Source organism: Hetaerina americana, unplaced genomic scaffold (assembly GCF_022747635.1).
Source record: "Hetaerina americana unplaced genomic scaffold, ioHetAmer1.1.p SCAF_33, whole genome shotgun sequence".
Classification (NCBI taxonomy): Eukaryota; Metazoa; Arthropoda; class Insecta; order Odonata; family Calopterygidae; genus Hetaerina; species Hetaerina americana.
This window is the reverse complement of record NW_027286908.1, coordinates 1,471,201-1,488,945: the sequence shown is the minus strand read 5'-3', so window position 1 is coordinate 1,488,945 and position 17,745 is coordinate 1,471,201. Positions and strand designations below refer to the sequence as shown.

The 17,745-nt window shown below is 36.5% G+C and overlaps 1 protein-coding gene across 1 annotated transcript in view; it reads right to left on the bottom strand.

The window, feature by feature from the left end:
* sotv (exostosin glycosyltransferase sotv) overlaps nt 1-11,545 on the bottom strand; it is a 32,511-nt gene extending 20,966 nt beyond the window's left edge. Inside the window, exons 1-4 of the mRNA XM_071589143.1 lie at nt 10,874-11,545; nt 6,878-7,126; nt 3,857-4,063; nt 2,695-2,887 (exon numbers count right to left, since the gene is read on the bottom strand). Of these exons, the coding sequence (XP_071445244.1) occupies nt 2,695-2,887; nt 3,857-4,063; nt 6,878-7,126; nt 10,874-11,220 (996 nt within the window). The 5' untranslated portion in view covers nt 11,221-11,545. The remainder of the gene's footprint in view (nt 1-2,694; nt 2,888-3,856; nt 4,064-6,877; nt 7,127-10,873) is intronic.
* Nucleotides 11,546-17,745: the final 6,200 nt, after the last annotated feature.

The following is a 17,745-nucleotide window of genomic DNA, read 5'->3' as shown; positions in this document are numbered from 1 at the left end:
TATATATACAAGTTACAAGAAGGGGTGGCAGGGGAGGAGGGAGCGGGGGGGAAGGGGGGGGGGTTTGTCATAAAAAGAAAGGCAGGAAAAACCAATGGAACCCCCGAAGTGCGGGAAGCTCACTCTTCGGGGGGAGGAGGGGGGGGAAAGGTGTCGTCATAAAGGGCACTGAGGGAAGTTAATGGACAAAAGTGGGGAGGGGCAAGAGAGGAACTGAATGTCGTTAAGTAGCTCTATCTTCTGGTTTCTCCGTTGGATAATCTCTAAACTCTTGAGAGCGTCCAATTTCTTGCTCTTTTTGAATTTGTGCAACGGCTTAAATTCAAAATCCGGGGAATGGTTCTTCTCCAAGAGGTGGGTGGCAAATATGGATGTGGTGTTGCCTAACGTATAACATTTCCGATGCTCCTTGATGCGTGTGGCGAAATTTCGTCCAGTCTGTCCCACATAAGTCGCATTACATTGGCACTTTAATTCATAAACACCACACTGTTTTTCGATGTCAAATTTATCTTTGTTTAAGCAGAGTGCTTTGGATATGGAAAAAGGGGTGTAAAATGAAACACGGAATTTATCCTTGGGTAGAATGTTGGCAATTCTATAGGACAAAGAGTTTGAGAAGGGGATTTTGCACCATTTACGCGAGGGGTTGGAGTATGGCAGGAGGGTTGTGTGGAGCTCGACGGCACTTTTTCTCAGTTTTTTCCTTAATAGGGAATCAATGAGGTCGTCGTTGTAGCCATTCCTCTCTGCAATGAACTTGATGGTGGTGAGTTCTCGGTCAAAGGAAGTTTTAGGCATTGAAATGCTAATTGATCTGTGAAGCATGCAGTGGAAGCTTGCCAGCTTATGGGAAATGGGATGGCAAGAATCAGAAGGAATCACTAGGTCCGTATACGTGGGTTTCCTATAGATGGAAAAGACATGTTGGCTCTCTTTGATTTCAATCCCGAGGTCCAAGAAATTTATTGACTGGTTCACTCCCATTTCCATAGTGAAATTAATTGAATTATGCCTGTTGTTTAAGAACTGCACAAATTGGCCCAACTGCCTTTCACTACCACACCAACAAAATAGTATGTCGTCCACATACCTATACCAATAGACGATGTTATTAATAAGTTTTTCGTTGGAATCAAACAACTTTTCTTCAAAAAAGTCCATTGCACTGAATTTAAGCCATTGCACAAATTCAAAAAGAGCAAGAAATTGGACGCTCTCGAGAGTTTAGAGATTATCCAACGGAGAAACCAGAAGATAGAGCTACTTAACGACATTCAGTTCCTCTCTTGCCCCTCCCCACTTTTGTCCATTAACTTCCCTCAGTGCCCTTTATGACGACACCTTTCCCCCCCCCTCCTCCCCCCGAAGAGTGAGCTTCCCGCACTTCGGGGGTTCCATTGGTTTTTCCTGCCTTTCTTTTTATGACAACCCCCCCCCCTTCCCCCCCGCTCCCTCCTCCCCTGCCACCCCTTCTTGTAACTTGTATATATATCCCTTCTCCTTGTACTTTTCCTCACCTGAAGATGATACAGTGTATCGAAACCATGGTCGGCAATAAAGTTTTAACTGTGGAAAATTGCAACGAAGTTTTCATTATGTCTCGATTCCACAATATCACGCCTGACTCTTCACTTTTCGTAAATGACACCCAGGTCAACAGTGTCAGTGATATAGTGTTAACTGTCAGGAAGATTGCCAATGAAGTGGACTTTAGTGTTGGATTGTGTTTCACCATTTGGCAGAAACTTTGGGCATGCAGAACGTCATGTCCAGATTTGTGCCACGAGTGTTAATGGATGGTCAGAGGCAAAAACGCCTTGACATCAGTCAGGAACTGCTAGATCATTCCAATGGCGACCAATACTTCTTAAAACCAATCCTTAGAGGCAACCTGGGTTCATGGTTATGATATAGAAGCCAAAGCCCAGTCATCGCAGTGAAAGGGGCCAACTTTCCTACGGCCCAAAAAAGCTTAGATGTTGGATAAAGGTGATGTTGATTTTTTTCTTCAATTGGGAAGGGATTATTCATTATGAATGTCCCCTAAGCACGAACAGTGAATGGGCAGCACTACATAGAGGTTATGAGAAAGTTAGGACATGGCATGTTGCAGAAGAGAACACAAATGTAGCAAAATAAGTCTTTGTGCTTTCATTATGACAATGCCCTGGTTCACACATCATTGATTGTTACAGAGTTTTTGGCCAAAAACAGTACACCGGTGACCCCCAAGCCACCCCACTCTCTGGATCTTGCTCCAGTAGACTTTTTCCCATTTCTTAAATTGAAAGCCACCTTGAAAGGATAATGATTTGAAACTAATGAAGACATCTAAAAATTTTATACTGCAGAATTAAAGGCTATTCAGAAAGAAGCATTCCAGGCTTTCAATTTGAAAGCCAGAAAAAGCATTGGGAGCATTGTATTGACAGCCAAGCGCTGTATTTTGAAGACCATAAGCATGGTTAAAGTGTAACTAATAAAATCAAGTATTTATTCTAACAGTCTCATCCTTTTTTGAAGTCCTTGCAAAATAAAAAATATCCTTATTCCTAAATCCCCCCCACAGAAATTTACAGAAAATATTAATTTCCTGTTCAATGAGATCAAGATTAACTGTTGGTATATTGATTGCAACATGCACTTGACCATAACTACATGAGTCATTTAGTTATGATTTTTTCTATTTACCTGTAACACTTGAGGATAAAGATATCTAGTGTTCTCCGCATGACCAAATCGACAGCGCACAGAGTGATTCGTTGGTGTATCCGCGCACAAACCGAGAAGCAGGAATCGAGTGGGGTGACGCTGCGCCAGATGCAGCAGCTCAGCATCATACTCAGGGTGTAGGTTTATTTGGGCCGATGCAAGAAGCCAAGCTCTAGAAAGTGAAAAATCAGAATGCACAGAGACACTTAATTATCCTCTTACTGCAACTCAATACAGTCAAAAGATAACATTTATGTCAATCATGCTGTAGTTAATGCTTGCATGTGTAAACTCATATTCATAATACACAATCCATTAAACAAAGTTGCGGCGAGTACTTTATGGAAAGAGCTTTATTACTTCACCTAAAAATATTTCCTTTATCCCATGGGGCATGTGATGGAATTTTAATAATTTGTTTATAGGCCAGTGAATATTTTATTACTTATACATGACAAAAAATGCTTCCTTAGTGGTCAAGGGGAAGGGTTTAAATATAGAGGGTTTCAAAATCCCAAATAACAAAAAAAAAGAATAAAAATCACTCAAATAGTGTCCAGTGCCATATCATACAATGCCAACCCTTCAATCAGTGATTGGGTGTCAAGCCTTCATGTCTGAAAATCAAGCCTTCATGTTTTGAAATTTCTACGGCCACTTCTTAACTGGTGATTTTTGGAACTTAATGCATTTCCTATAATCAAAAAGAATTCCATGGCAATAATGCCAGAGGTTGGTTGGATCAATTAGGGCAGAGATAACCTCACACAAAGCTTCACTGTGAGTGAAAATCACACATTAAAATGGTATTAGGAGGCCAGTTCCTTTCCTTGAGCTGTACCAGATGGCACACATGAGCCAGAATTCAAATTTGGCTCCCAGCTTCACTTTTTCGATTAACACATCTTCTTGGGAAACTTATGGCAACGTGGGAAGGAACTGCACCCCCTTATAACCCTAAACTGAAGTGAAAAAAGGAATCAAGGATACAAGAGAGTGGAAGAATGATATTAAAAGGAAGTAAGTTACCCAAATCATTGCCCAAAGTTTATCCATAACTAACTGATATGGATTAAGTGTGACATAAAACTAATAATGACCAACTATTTTCTTTAAAGAACAACCCCCCCCTCTCTCTTACCTGGAAGAAGTAGGATTTTCCTTCATGTTTTCAGCCAGAGGGCTCAGCACTGGCAGTGACACATCATATCCTGGGCGATATGTCCATGAGGAGAATCCAGCCCCTGCCACTATGGCATCCCCAAGATCCAATTCAACCACTGAAGAATAATCCGGAGGTGATCCAGGGACCATATTAAATATTATATGATTCGTGCCATTGTTCCAGCTATAATATAAAAACAACAGTATCAAGGGATGACATGAGGATATATGTATTTTATAAATATTGGACAGCAATATTTTACTGCACAACATAATTTTTTTATTTAATCTGCCGAATGCCTTTTCAAAATTTATGAAACAAACAAATAAATCATGTTTGTACTTATATTGTCCTCTCTACTAGTGAAATCATTTCTGCTATGGCACCATTAGGGCCTCTCCCCTTTTTGAATCCAAAGTGACTATCAACTATGTAATCCTTTTTACTGCTCTCCATCCTCTTATAGATGGTCATGAGTGAACCACTTCTGCTGCTAGTGAGATTAAACTTATGTTATATAGTCCTCACATTTGGCTGACATTTCCCTTTTTTAGGATGGGATCTGACAAAATCTTCTGGTCCATCCCCCTCATAAATACCGAGAATTAGTCCATAAAAACTCCTCCTCCTACGTTTTCCAAAACCCATAAGTAGTTTTGCAGGAATGATATCCACCTCCACACACTTTTTTCCTTTAAATTACCTTAATGCCCTTTCTACCTGGCCTTCAAGTATGCCTGAACCCAAGCTGTCTTCATCTACATCATACATATCATCTTTTTATGTCTAAGCTCGGTGGCCTAATGCTTTTACTATATATTTTGTCTATACATACTTCCAATTTCTCTTCAACCATTCCTGGTGCAATTGATAATTTTCCTGACTTATCTTTGATTATTTGGATAGATTTTCCCTTCTAACTTCCTGGCTGTGTGTTTACCTTCCACTACAGCACATCAATTTCTCAACCATTTGCATCAACATATCCTCACACCTTATCTTCCACCAACCTTCTTCCACACTAGTAGTTTCCTACCTCAGTTAAGTGTTCATCTCTTTGTACTTCCTTCTGCATGAGTCTTTATTTATTTAACATTTTCAATTTCTTTCCCCCAACTATCTTTCTCATCATTTCATCATCAATCCATGCTTTTCTAGTCCTTTACCTATAGTTTTGTTTGTATCTTCGGATATCTCTATTTCATACATTCCCATTTTTCTTCTACCGTCTCCTGGTTCTCCATCATTTTTGTCCCAGTCAATTCTTCTATGCTCCCTTTCTCATCTTTCTCCCTTGATATATCATTATAAATATGATGCTACACTTCATTAGTGCTATTATTATGATCGGGATACGAATCAACTCACGGCAAAATGTGTACAGTATTCATGCTTCTCCTAAATCTGTGCCTAAACATTATATAGTCTAATTGATATCACTCTGAATCCTGGGGCATTACCCTAATATATACTTTCATTTTTTTGGTGTTCATCATTATTAAACCAAGTGTTTATTATGATTAAACACCATCTCCTGCATAATGCCAATCAATGTTTTATGGAATGAATAATTGAGACGGTTTCCGATTGCCTTCCTCAATAGTGTTTTTAATGTGACACCATCACTCAAATCACCACCTCACTGGGGTCAGACGCCTTTACAGCTGCCTCACTGAGGAACAGATACTGAGTGGACTACCTTATGTCCGGTTCCTACCCTTCAACTAATCAGGCCTGAGTGACCCTACCAGTAGCAATTACCTCTACAGGTCATCCAGTGCACAAAACCTTCTGACATGTCATGTTTGTAGTCCCTAGGGAGGGCAAATACACATATTTATCATTAAACTCCCTTCATTCTATCTAACCTGCCCATTCTTCTCCTCTCCTACCTAACACTCTCCCCTTTTTATCACAGTGGTCAACATTCCATTGCCACTCAATATGACCTGCATACACATTTCCTGCCTCTGAATGTCTCTCAATAACCATCCTACCTTTCCTAAAATTAACTGAACTTAATTTGCTTTTCCTTTACTCCATTCCACTTTTCTATCCTGCTCCACACCCGCATGTCAAAAGCTTCAAATATATACTTATTCTTTCACTTATGCAGTCTTAGACATGATCAGGTTTCAGGCAAGTTACATATGCTTCCAATTATTCTGTCTTTGGTAAAATGTTCATTATTAGGTTCAATATATTTTCAAATACCTTTAAAAATTCAAGAAGCATAAAAATACATTTTATAATTTTAATTCCTTTCCATCAGTGACTTAAATTACTTCTATGGAACCATGTGTATCCTTCCATTTTTAAATCCTAACCCATCTTTCCCTAAGTAGTCACTTGATCTCTTCTCTATCCTTTTGCTGATAATCTGAAGCACTGCCTTAGCCAATGGTAAAATGAAAGTCACGGTCTGATATTTTTCACATACTGCTTTACTTTATTTTGGGTAAGAAATTAATACTGATTTAACAAAACCTTCTGACTTAATTCTTCCCTCATAAATGCTATGAATGAGCTCAAAGACTTCTTTTTGAGCCACTTCCAGAGGGAATGAATAGCAAACAAGATTAATAACAGAATAAATAGAAATTATTATACATGGAAAACAACTCAATAGTAGTGGCATAGGAACTGAGTACATTATTGCATAAAGTCTGATTGAAAAAAATTAAGAATTAACCACTCCCTCTCAAAAAAAAATTGTCCTGATAAACATTAAATCCAGAGGAATTATTCAATCCTGATGAAGTTCCCCGCAAAGAACATGGACCAGGGTTCCCCAAATCCTCTTTATTTTAAAATTGAATGCGACAATGTACAAAATGAATGTGACCACCAATACGGACAGCGGTAAACGGCAGATTACTAAACCCATGACAGGTGATTAATCCATAGATATTGCTGCCATTCTACCAAGAATCAGATGCAGAGTACTTGTCAATGCTTGGTCATATCAGCTGGTTTATGACAAAACCTTGAACTCACAATGGAAGGGAAGCAAGGGCCTGGGACACCTCCCTGGCACGAAAGTGATTTTGGTTGAGGGTGTCTATGGAGGTGATGAACAAGCAGGCCTTGGAAGGATCCGATGTATGGTACTCGCTCCTCTGTATGGCATCAAGCATGCGAAAGTACTCCCGCGAGAGGGGTGAGGCACCTCCACCCACGGCCACTGGGATCCCATCCTCATCCACAAAGCGCACCAATGGGTAGACATACACTGGCACTCTCGCCCTGCAAGGTTAAAATAAATTCATGGGTTTTATCCAGGGTAGAAATATTGGAAGACAGGTGTGACTCCTGAAAGCTTGGCATGCATTTCAGGTTCCATGAGGATGAACCTATACAGCATCAAGCTGCATATTCTCACACAGGAGTTTCTCCATTTTGTGTATTTTGAACAAAAGCCACTCTGAAAAACATCAACAGTGACTAAGGTCAACCATGTAAACCTCTCTTCAAAAGACTTGGTTTATTAAAAGTACCCTGTATATATATAGTTAATGTAATCTTGCTTGCAAAGGGTAATATTTCTCAGTACAGGTCCAGCCACGATTATCATAATCACTATACAAGGACTTGCAATGACCTACACCAGCCATTTGTCAGAAAACACAATGATACTGCTCATGGGCCTAAAGCAGTGGGCTTAAGGTTATTCTATAAACTTTCCCATGAAATCAAATATGAAACAAAAGTACTATTTTCAAGAAAAATCTGTTCAATCTATTAAAAAATAATATGTTCTATTCTGTGAGTGAATATCTGGAATTGTCAGTACACATGAATTCTGACTAAACAAAATAATATGTAAATATAGCAGTATATTGGCACGTATACATATGTATTTATATATATCTTTTTTTTCTCTAAAATTGTGAAGTCTATATCTGACGTGTCCTATATTTGTGTACGTGCGAGTATTCACCAAAAATCCAGACAAATAAATATTTTATTATTATTATCAAGGCTAAGATGCCCATTCATAATTAAAACTTTTAATAAAAGCAATCATTATGGAATGACACAAACAGCTACGTTAATTCTACTATTTTTTTTAATTTACGACCCTGGTTTCAATACAAAGTATCATCATGTGTACATAGTATCATCATCAGGTGTACAGGGTGTTATCATCATATCACCATCATTATATATTGAAACCTGGGTCATAAATTTAAAAAAAATTAAGTGGCATTAACATAGCTGTTATTTTTCTTTCCATAACGGATAAGTTCCACAAAGTTAAACCTGATACTATGGCCTTCAAAAGTTATCATATTTTTAGATATCAGTTGATATCTGAGGTTATTCTTCCCCTTTGAATATCAAAATTTTCTAGATTCTCAAATCAAACTATTTTAGACTTTGATGGAAGTATCTGAATTCACAATCGTCCTTTTAACCAAGCCACTATATATTGTAGTCACATTTTTCCTGTAGCATTGAATAATTTACATTTCCTATTAATACTTATTAAATAACATTTTTCAAAAGTTGAACAATTCCCCTCAGCAAGAGATGTTCTTGAAAGCTAAATAAACATCTTTCATTATTTTAGTCACGTTTGAACATTGATGTTTTACATGTGCAATATGTAACTCTTTGAATCAAGTAGATACTGTTTATGATCTGAATTAGGTGCATCGTAATAGTGAGATGCATCCTCACAAATTTCTGTCTTTTGCATGCCTTTTTATATTGCTCTTATATTATATCACCAAACTTAGTATTATATTGACATTTATAATAATATATTATGTGCCCATATTACTAGGAATTTCTACGTCATAAAATAACCACATACACTAAAGGACTCCTGCATTTTTAATGATCATAAACATATCCATCCAAAGAAAGTACAACAGGACTAATAAGTTTTTCCTGGAACGTTTGTCCATGTATTAAGGAACACTAAATGCAAAATTTTACACCTAAAACACCATTGCCTTCATCAACAAATGGTCTCATTTTTCATACATTAATTTAATGCTGCGATAATAATTCACCAAAACAGAAATAAAAGATAGTTCTGAGATTTGCACTCAATGGTTTGTGATGTGAAAAAGTTGTAGAATTTTTCAATAAAATTTGAGTCATGAATGAAATACTAAATAAGCCACACCTGTGCTCAGCGGTTTTGCCTAAACTTCAAATATCATATTTCAGATTCCATGTAAGAGGCTATAATTTTACAGTTTCTGTTCCTAATTGGGGTTATTGAGAATATCACGGAATTCTAGTCTGGTGGGTTAAGGTTTTGTAAAAGTGACTTTGATTAACCCTAGAGCATCCCAAGTACAAACTATTCCATTCTCAACTAATGATTAACTACAATTCGATGGAATTAACTAATGAAAATTAGGTTTGATTCTTATCTAAGGATTCAATATTTCCTGAATTTTCTCAGTTTCTCAGATCAACAATGTTTCCCAATTACTTTCCCAGACAATTCATTTAAAACCTCCACTAAATATACTGCACTCAAGTGACAAACCCTCAATCAAAACTATAAAAAAACCAACAGATATAATACAGATACCATTTATTTCTCCAGCATATGGTGTGAAAATCAGAAAGTCAGTTTGCCCAAAGTTGTTGACAAACTTAAGATGACAAACATTACAGAAAGAAGCACATAATATACTTGCTTTTTTGAATCAACTAATTCTTAGTATCATTATTAAGTAATCTACCGGTTAAGGTAGGTTTCGGATGGACACAACTACCAAAGAAATATTTTGTTTCTCCTGACAAAACACAACCCAACATCGTACTCTACAAAAAGTCCCTCTTCATCTCTGTGTTCTTCCTCCCTCCCATCATCCCAACCAACATACCTATCCTATTCCTGCCCTTTTCTTGTCCACCTGACATTCTCCCTTCTATCACAGTCTTCAATATCCCACTGCCAATCAATATGCTTTTCATCCATTTTTCCTGCCTTCATGTGATTTCTCCCAGCAATCCCCTCGATTCTTAATATGCAATATAAATACTGATTTAGTATTCATGTAAGAAACTGGAACTTAAATTAAAATTAACCAGGATGGTAATGAATGGCATTCTCAGGGGGATATACTAAATTTCAAGCAAGTCAGCCTTTCAGGAGTCATCCTTCCAAAGAGCAACGCCTAATCGTACAAGGTGAATATTTGCTACTGTTGAGGTATTTACATTCGATTTCAAATCGAACATACAGTCAGATGCATGATATTTTCCAATTTTGATAGAATTTATTCAATAAAAATCCAACAATTGTATTGGGCAGAATTCCTATTTCTCCGTAATAATCATAATAATATTTTAATGTCAAACTAGTGGCCTGTTCGCAGGATGGATAACCCAATAACCTGATTTATGAACTACAAATGGGTACCATTGGACTTTGGTAGTTATATTCTCATCAATGAAACCAATACTCAGGTTGTTTTCTGCAGGTTTGTTTGTGGGCAAGCATTTGACTGAATTTAACATCAACCTATTAAATTAATTTAAATGGCAGTTGGCCTCATTATAGGTAAATAATATGAGTAAAAATAGCCCACTCTCAACATCGACATGCCATAAGGCCCTTCGCTCTTGGTCATCCACAAACATTACTTGCCTAATCAACCATACAACATCCATGGAAGTAATCAATGTATATGTAAATCATACCAGTCTTAACATCTACCTCGCTTTACTATCTTATTCCACAGGACTTTGTCTGTGGATTTATTCTAAAATAAGTAGTTAAATATTCACTTTACTCGTCCCACAACATTTAGAATAAAATGAACAATGCATGACCTCCCTTTAGAAAAAAAACCCTTTACTTTATTGAAATTAGAAAAAATGGAATATTTGTTGTTACTAGTCATTTGTAAGATCCATGTTATCTAATAAATATATTATAAGCTTAAATTATAAGTCCCAACGCAATGTCGCCGGCAGTAAGGCGAGTTTCCAATATGCAATGATATAAGTTTAATTTCAAACCTGCCGTCCTTTTCCCAACTATGACCACACCGATACACATCAAAACAGTTGTGATGACCACAGTTGGTATTCATAGGTTTGGCGAGCGGTAAAGTTCGGGCAAGTCGCACTTCTGGAGGTGGATGAGAAAGTTGGCCAGCAAGAGGTGACAATGGAGCATTAAAACTTCCATGAGGGAGTGAAATCGTTGCGGATGGTAGAAAAAGATGAGATAGGGCAACTATACACGCCCATACTACAAGGAAAACCAGTAAAACAATGAAAAAATGACGAAATCGTAGAGATAATATCCATATTCCATGATAGCCTGACTTCCCTCCTTGCTTGATGCTTCTTACAGTCATCATTTTTGTTCACTCGCACTAATGTTATCACTCACGGGTTTCTTAAGGGTACGGACAGAGCAAATAAAATTTCGCACTTTTTACAGTCTTCATGGCAGAAAAACATGAAAACAGGTTTACAAATCATCCAGTCGGGATTGTGTACGTTACCGCAGTTATTCATTTCTTCCCTACAACTTAACTGAATTCACAATATTTACGAAGTAACACATGCGCACGCACAAACTTGCATTTTGTTTAATCGTATACAGAAGCAACATTCACAGGTTAGGTTGACCGTAAACACAGTGTTTTCAAACATCTAGTTCATAGTCTGCAACTGACGACACTCGCGCATTCCCCCTTTCCATTGTCTCATCATTACAGAAGCTCACCATATGCTATAATTTGGCGCGGAAGTCAAATGAAAAAAAGAGGTCAACAGTTTCAATGATGTCTGATATTCAGGCCATCGATATAATTCAACTCATCGGAAACATTAGAGAATAGGTATAGTAACTACAAATTTTCCAAAAACTTATGCGCAAAAATTACGAAAAAAAATATTTTAAATGAAAGTGTGGGGACAAGCATGATAAAATCTCCTGAAAGGCATCAATGGATTAATTTATACGTGGCTTATGAGATGATCGTGTTTTTGCGAGAGGTGAATGATGAGGGGTGAATTAATGGCATTGATTCACAGAATAATACGATATGTCAACCCATACAAAGGCATTGGAAACACAGTATAGGTCGGCGCACTGAGATTAGAGACAGTATGGGTTACTTATTGTGCGTTGGGCTAATGAGGATGTCGCCCCTCAGCTAATACAATACATTTTATCTCTCCCAATAAACTCGGAGGCTCCAGGCTTTCAACCTTAAGTAGTATGAAAGTATCATAAAGCACAGAAAATGGTTGCTTCTAATACAAATTTCAATAATATGAAAATAATGACAGAAAATAAGCTTCACACAAAGATTTAACATGATAATAACCACATTTGATCTTAAGAAACAAGATTGCCACGCAGTATTGCATTAAAATCGAAGTCATGAATTACACTTCAGAACATGGAAAAAAGGGAGCTAAAAGGTGATTTGGCCCACCTACAACCAAGAAGATAATGCAAGAATAGAGAGGGAAGAAGAAGCTGGATTTAGTGAATGCAGGTATGAGTAAACTAATTCCCTTTCATGAGCCCCTAAATGGCCAATGCTTGAGGACGATATTAAATTACATGAATGTAAAGTATGAGATTACTGTTCCAACAAAACTAATTTTGATTGAAGGAAGAAAATTAGGGATGGGTATGTCTATAGCCGATTTTTTGGGACTAACTCATAGTATGAGATTCCCGAAGAGGAATAGTCTCTGCAAAGCTAAAAGTGAAACTATTATAATGTCTGTTTAAAACTATGAAATTGGCAATGTGCTTCATGGAAGAGGTGACATTGTGCAAGAGGAAAGTGGCTACCTCAGATAAAAAAATTGCTGAAATGATTCAGCAGCAGAGACAACAAATTTCTGGTAATCTATGATGATTAAATTTTCATAAAGCTGCTAATTTTAAATTTAATAATTTATTTAGCCCTTTTGTCTAGTTTCAGATAGGAAATGAAGGATCAAAGCATATGGAAATATTACTTCGTTATTTTGCATGGACATGTGAGGCCTTGTAACCAAAAACTGTAATTAACCAATAAATTGGATTAATAACTCAGCTTGTATTAAGTCCTAAATCAGGTGAAGTTCATACATTAGGGTAGCGGTGTAAAGTTTCTTTTTATGCTGCTTTACAGACAATCTGAAACCTGAAAATTTAGTTTGGTCAAGTATTCTCAGCTGGGTAAATCACAGTGTGTGCAGAGCCACCCCAGAGTTGAAACCAGGACCGGTGTCTGAGCGGTGCAAGATCCGGAGATCACTGGATGATAGTGGCATTACAGTAAAATATTAGGAAAAGGAAAACAATAAATCAATAATATTGTAAAAAACGAAAGAATACGTCCAATAGTGTAGCTATTAGTGCAAGGAAACTTGGCTACAGAGCATTATCACAGTCTAGTGCAAACCCTATGGTTTGAGAAGCCTGGTGTTGTTCATGTTCAAGATTGTTAAGAGATGGCAGGGTCAAAATGACTGAGTAGCAGAGTAGTTTTCCTTCATTAATAAATAAATGTATGACATTACAAAATGCATATAGATGTAAATGAAGGGAAGCAAAATAAAGATCATTTTTTAAAAATTAACTTGGATGGATTTTCGGCTTGAAAGTTTAAAGGCTGTTTAAAGGAATTGGATTGCAATATGTCGACTACAGATAGTCAGTCAGCCAAGGAATTTCAGTATTTGCTGAGCACATTAGAAAATCATAAAATTAGGTATGAGATGAGAAGCAAAGAAGTTGAACAAAAGCTATTAGGTTTTTTGCAAAGAGAAATGCCAAGTTAAAGAAAGGCAGATGGTTACAGGACGCACATTAAAATCCTATAGTGTAGACTTGGTAAACTACCAAATTAAATATATATTAATTTCTCCTCTTACAATAAATGATAGGCAATGATTATCATATATATTATCATTAGCTGGGCAACATTCAACTATCTTGCAGGATTCAACAATATCATGATTATATTCTGTGTCATAAACTGATATCAGTCGATCAACTGCAATCGATTTAAATATACATTGGACATGCGTTGAAAAATTTCATAATTAGAATGTGGGAATCAAAGTGATATCAGTAGAAAAAAAAATTTGCTGTGCAAACTGAGTTTTTAGAAACCTCAGGTGTATTAAAGTTTGCATTAATTTAACCAATCATATTGACTGCATGTATTTCAATGACAGCTTTTAACTTTCAAGCAGCAAATCCTTCATTAAATGAAAATGGCATACGCAGAAATATATGACATGATCAAAACCCACAAATGTACTCTAAAGAGCAAAACATGCTAGTTAGTAAGGGTCAGGCAAGTTTCAATAATGCAGTGACATATGTATTTTGAACAAATAAAGCTTTTTCTATTAATATCAGGGCGTAACCCAAAATCAAATACGAGACTTATAAAATTTATTTATTTTCAGGCTCCTTAATTAGAAGTGTTAGCTTTGCCTTAAAGGGAGAATGAGTGCATTTTGTTTCATGGTACAAAGTGAACAGGCTGGGATGAAGTTGTTTACTCCTTGATAAGATAACAAACACCATTTATCACTCATCTTTCAAGGTGACCCTAATTTCCGAGTATGCTTAGCTAATCAACAGGGGGGAAGGTTTTGAATTCCAAAGAGTGCAACACAGAATTTTATCTCATATTGAGAAACCCACAGTAGAGAATAGTCAAACTTGATGAAGTAAAGACAACAAAAACATTTAAGGACTAGCTACAATACATAGAAACACATCAGAGCAAAGTGAACAGGAATGAATAAATTGCTAGAATTATCTTGAAGTTATATCAGAAACAAAGCAACTGGCATTTTGATCAACAAGGTACACTAACTTTTGATGAAGATGAGAAATAAATGTTTTGAATGGAAATAGCTAAAACCAACAAGATTACAGTTGTATAAATATTTACCAATCTAAATTTAAACAAAAAATTGAGTTTCCCTCTAATCATATTGAGATGGTAATTATCCTTACAGGAAATATTGAAACCTGATAAAAGGATGAAACCTGATTTTCATTAGTTAATTCCATCCAGTGGTAGTTACACCATGGAAGAATATTAAATTTTAATAATGCTACAATGTGAAAGCTTTCCAAAGCTTTGTATATTCCAATCTTTTTCATACCTCAAAATAAACAAGACAACATTAAAATTTAAGCAGTGACTCTTTATTCTTGATAAAATGCAATTGTAAGATTTGACATGGTTAAATTGAATGGCTGACTCAGTCTTCATCATTGTTGTCTTCCCGATCGCTCTCATCCTCATCGTCCCTTCCACTCTCCTCATCCCCACTCTCCTCCTCCCCGCTCTCCTCATCCTCCCCCCCTGCCCTCTCACCCCCACCTCCACTTGAGGACGCCGGGGATGCACTCCGCGATGATGCCTCGTCCTCTGAGCCACCGCTTCGCTGCTGGGCCTTGCCTTCTCTTCCCTCCTCCTCCCCACTGCTCTCCTCCTCTGCAAAGCAGAAAACAATCAAGTTCACTCTTCAGCATGCAAAAACACATGCATACACAGATCCAACCACTATCACCGGAGGGAGGCATTGAAATATTACATCAGAGCACAAAGAACAAATGTCACATTTTATTTGAAAAGTTCTAAACTAACTTGCTCCAATCGAAATAACAACAGCTATTTCAAGAAAAAAATGGTCATAAATCCTACAAGTGTGGCTAGAAACTATTTATTTAGTTGTATTAATATAATGCACTAGATTAGTGGTAATTTTTGCTTAATTTCAGGTGATGAGCAAGCATAAAAAGTATTATTGTGCGAAAAATTTAAGAATACAATTTACATGAACTATTCCATTTAGAAAATAATATTTTTATTTATCTATTTTGTATTAGTTAGGAGCATGCAACCTTGAAGAAGCGTACAATTTCCATTTACACATTTTATTATATCCCACATGGGATATAGCTTGATGAAAGAATACTTTAGCCTTCTTCAATGCAGTGTGTGGCAATGATGTGTTACAAATAGACAGAATTGGTAAGTTATATGAGAATACCTGCAATTTACGAAGGCATTTTGTTTCAAACGGTGCAAGAAGTGAAATGAATAATTATGAAAGCCATATATTAGATGGTTCATGATTCCAAGATAAGGATAAAAAACGTTTTTTTAAAGTTTTTGTACCACACCGTTTCCTCAAAGTTATTTAACCAATTCTATAAACTCTAGATTAACATATATTTGAGTATATTTCCTTATAATGTAGACTCTATTGCAGATTAATGACTAGAAATAAGTTTAAAAGCGTGATGGCTTACATTAATAAAAATCATACTCATACTGGAGAGTGAATTCTACTTGACAAGAGTTCTGCAAATTCTACAACAGAGATTTTGAATTTTTGGAGACATATCAATGAAATGCCCACTGTATCATTAGGCCTTATTGTGTTTTTGAAGGTCAGGAAATACAAATGCATAAACAACAACTACTACAAATGCTACATATTCAAGCTCATTTTGAATAATAAGCCACCATGGCTCCACTGGAAAATGATATTTCTTTCGGACTTAGCTCTTAAAAACAGCCACAAGTTACATCAAGGTTGAAAATAGTTTGTACTGATCAAGATATTCTATTTGCTTACTTCATAATATAGGAGAATAACAGTTGGTATAGAGTGTCAGATAGAAAATATTCCTTTTATGGCATCTTTATTTACCCTGAAATTTTCACTTAGCGAATTACATAATGGTAGCTACTCAGTTTTACTGCTGTATAAGCGAAAATAAATTTCAAATCGGACAAACCTCATTTGTTTTTAAGGAAGAAAACAGAAACACACCCCAAAAATAAATAAAAAATATAAAATAAATCTGAGGAAGAGCTAACTTACATGCTCATTGTCAGTGATGAAGGAGATATTTCCATCAAACTGACTCAGTCTTATGTTTGGTTCTAAATTAACCATTGCATTGATCTAGTACAAACAAATACCATTAATGCCCACCTATCTGATTACTACCCACTTCTTTCTACAATTGCTGTGTCTACATCCAAAGAAAGTAAAAAATACTACAAAAGGTATTTCTCTGATCAGAATATGATCGCCTTTTGTGACTTATTAAATTCCCATGACTGGTCCGATTTGTTTTCCTTGAAGTCCTTTGACCTTAGCTTTGAATATTTCTAATCCACCTATCTACATTACTTTGAAATCTGCTTTCCCCGTGTCCTGAAGCATACAAAAAACAAAAGCTCTTCTGTTAACTACAAAAGTCAGTGGGCCTCTGATGAAATTCGTTGGCTTTCAAAGAAAATGAAAGATGCCGCAGTGTATTACAAAAGTAAATCAAATCCAGCAGATCGCCAAGAATACTCAGTACTCAAGAAAAGTTATCGCCAAACCTTACAGCATGCCAAAAAATCTTTCAAAAACCTTAGACTCACCAATGCAGACAATAAATCTAGAGAGATTTGGAAAATTATTAACGAATCCAAGGGTCGACATCATGTACAAGATCTTCAACTGCAGGACTCCGCTGGTAATGCTATATCAGATTACTCTAAAATGGCCTCCATCCTGAATGATTTCTATCTATCCCATCAAAATCCCACAGTTTCAGTCAATTCAGCTAATTATTCTCAAATTCCTAACTCATGCCATTCATTATATATATTCCCATGTTCAGCCATGGAACTGACCAACGTCATCAATAAATTACCTAACAAATTTAGTCCTGGATTAGATGACATCCCAGGGATAGTCATAAAAAGGTCGTTTAATGCTATTAAGGATCAGCTGCTGTTCTTAATTAATGAATCCCTAAAAACTGGAATTTTCCCGAGCCCTCTTAATTCAGCAAAAATTGTGCCAATATACAAAGGGAAAGGTTGCAAAATGGC